The following is a 2,486-nucleotide window of genomic DNA, read 5'->3' on the forward strand; positions in this document are numbered from 1 at the left end:
CACCGTCTGGCACTTCCTCTCCGTCCTGCAGGAGCGCTTCGGCAGCATGGTGGGGGCCAACACGTACCTCACGCCGCCAGGGACGCAGGGCTTTGCCCCCCACTACGACGACATCGAGGCCTTCGTGCTGCAGCTGGAGGGGAAGAAGCGCTGGCGTGTCTACAGACCCCGGACAGATGCCGAGGCGCTGCCCCAGTTCTCCAGCGCAAACCTCACGCAGGCTGAGCTCGGCGAGCCCGTGCTGGAGACGGTGCTGGAGGCTGGGGACCTGCTCTACTTCCCCCGCGGCTTTATCCACCAGGGCAACTGTCTCCCTGACGCGCACTCGCTCCACATCACCGTGTCTTCCTACCAGAGGAACACCTGGGGAGACCTCCTGGAGAAGCTCCTTCCCGCTGCCCTGCAGATGGCCCTGGAGGAGGACGTGGAGTACCGACAAGGGCTTCCCATGGACTATCTGGGGTACATGGGGGTCGCCAACTCGGACGCGGTCGATGCTCGCCGAACAGCCTTTGTGGAGAAGGTGCAGAGTCTGATAAAGAAGCTCGTTGACTACGCGCCGATTGATGCTGCTGTGGATCAGAGAGCCAAGTCGTTCCTTCATGACTGTCTCCCGCCAGTGCTTACACCAGGTGAGAAGGCACAGAGTGTGTTTGGCTTCCCAGCCCGGTGGCGAGATGGAGGCCCCTGTGATGTCGATATACTGATAACGAAAGACACAGAGGTACGTCTGCTCCGCCACGGCATCGTGAGATTGTGTAACGAGGAAGCAGGTGTGATGCTGTATTACACGACAGAAAACTCAAGAGTGTATCACAAGGAAGAACCCAAGTGCCTTGAAATGGATCCTGAGTATACGGACAGCATTGAATTTCTCCTGTCTTCCTATCCAAACCACGTCCGCGTAGATGCCCTTCCATGTGAAGCTTTGGAGGACAAGATTTCTCTAGCCACAATCCTGTTTGAGAAGGGCATTCTGACCACAAAGAAGCCTCTGGTGCAAGAGTAACTCTTATTTTTTAACAAAATAAACAGATTTGTTTAGAAAGCATTCTGTCTTGTCCTTGCCTTACACCTGTTAGGTGTGACTCAGGAGCCTGGAGTGCAGTATCTTATCAGCAGGCAGAGGGGTTTTGGTGTGGGTAGTGACATCCAATGTTCTGACTAAAACAGGTATCTGCCCTAGGAGCAATTCTGCATTGCTGAGTGACTAGAGAAAGAACGTGCTTCGTTGTTCATTTTTTCCTTTCACCAGCCATGTTATTGCACCCTCAGTAACCTGAGGAAGCCAGGGAACTTTCTGGCAGCCTAAACAGTCTGTGCATTAACGCAGGTGTTTTAAAGCGGCCTGTACTTTCTTCACTTGCAGGCAGATTTGGTAATGGTCACCGTTCTGTGTGCCCAAGGCATTCAGCGTGGCCTTTGGGCTGGTGCAGTGCTGCAGAGATCTGGTACCAGGAAGAGCTCTGCCAGCTTTTCCTACAAGTGGAGCCTGCAGGCAGCTCCACTTGGTGCCGGCAATGATGCCGCCTGCATGGCCCTGCCTTCACCAAACAGTGCCGCCAGGATGTTCTCATGAAACATGAGCTGCTGCACTTGAAATGCTTTGGGCTCTGTCTCTTTTTTTAGTCTGATACTTGGGAGCTGAGTGATGGAATCACCTCCCTCAACTGGTTTTCCCAAAGCAATCCCCAGCAAGGAAATGGCTGGTCCTTTCAAGACAAATGGGGCGCCCTCTAATAGAGGGGCATTTCAGGATGGGTTCAAAAAGTTCCATGTCTGGACCTAACGAGTTACATGAATGTGTGCCTGGCCGTGTGGCCAGTTCTCCTAACCACTGACACATCTCAGACAGGCTTTTCCACAATACTATCCCACCATCACAGGCAGCAGGGGAGGGACGTGCAGGCTGTAAAGCCTCCTGAAGCTATACCCACAAGGAGTGGGCTGCCTTACCCTGTGCTCTTCTGAGTTGCTGGGTCATCAGGGTTTTGCAAGACAGCACCCACACACTGTAATTGTTCAGGATTAAGTGTGCATTATCTCCTCCAACATCCCACACTGTCAACAGCCAATGCAACAGCTTTCCCCTCTCCCTGTCTGCTTTTGCTAAATCTTGAAACTTGGGTTGTGCAAAACCGCACACCATGAGAGCACGCTGAGGTCCCCCTGGGGTGCCTTGGCTTTGTGAATTGCTAGTGGCCAGAGAGAAATGCTGTTGCCACACTCCTCCTCTGACCCCTCTGTCCACTCGTCCTCACCAGAGGATCTGCAATCCCTGACCCATCTGGAAGATAGCTCATGCCTCAGAGGTGCCCTTCCCAAGCTGCTCCATGCACCACTAGAACCCTGTGGAACTACCACGTAGCTCTGGAGAGCAGTTCTAGCGTGCGGTTGCTACAGGCGGTTCTAGCACATGGCTGCAGAGAGTGGTTCTAGCACGGCTGTGACACATGGGTCTAGCGCATGGCTCTGGAGAGCAGTTC

General features: G+C 53.8%; 1 protein-coding gene across 1 annotated transcript; it reads left to right on the forward strand.

Moving 5' to 3' along the window:
- Positions 1-4: 4 nt before the first annotated feature.
- On the forward strand, positions 5-1,048 carry LOC103774562 (chromosome unknown open reading frame, human C14orf169; the record flags this gene model as incomplete). The annotated part of the gene is made up of 1 exon (XM_008941973.1): positions 5-1,048. A coding segment is annotated over one exon (1,005 nt), but the record flags the coding sequence as incomplete, so codon positions are not given.
- Between the last annotated feature and the right edge of the window lie 1,438 nt (positions 1,049-2,486).

The sequence above is a fragment of the Merops nubicus genome, unplaced genomic scaffold, assembly GCF_000691845.1.
Source record: "Merops nubicus isolate BGI_N331 unplaced genomic scaffold, ASM69184v1 scaffold40536, whole genome shotgun sequence".
NCBI lineage: Eukaryota > Metazoa > Chordata > Aves > Coraciiformes > Meropidae > Merops > Merops nubicus.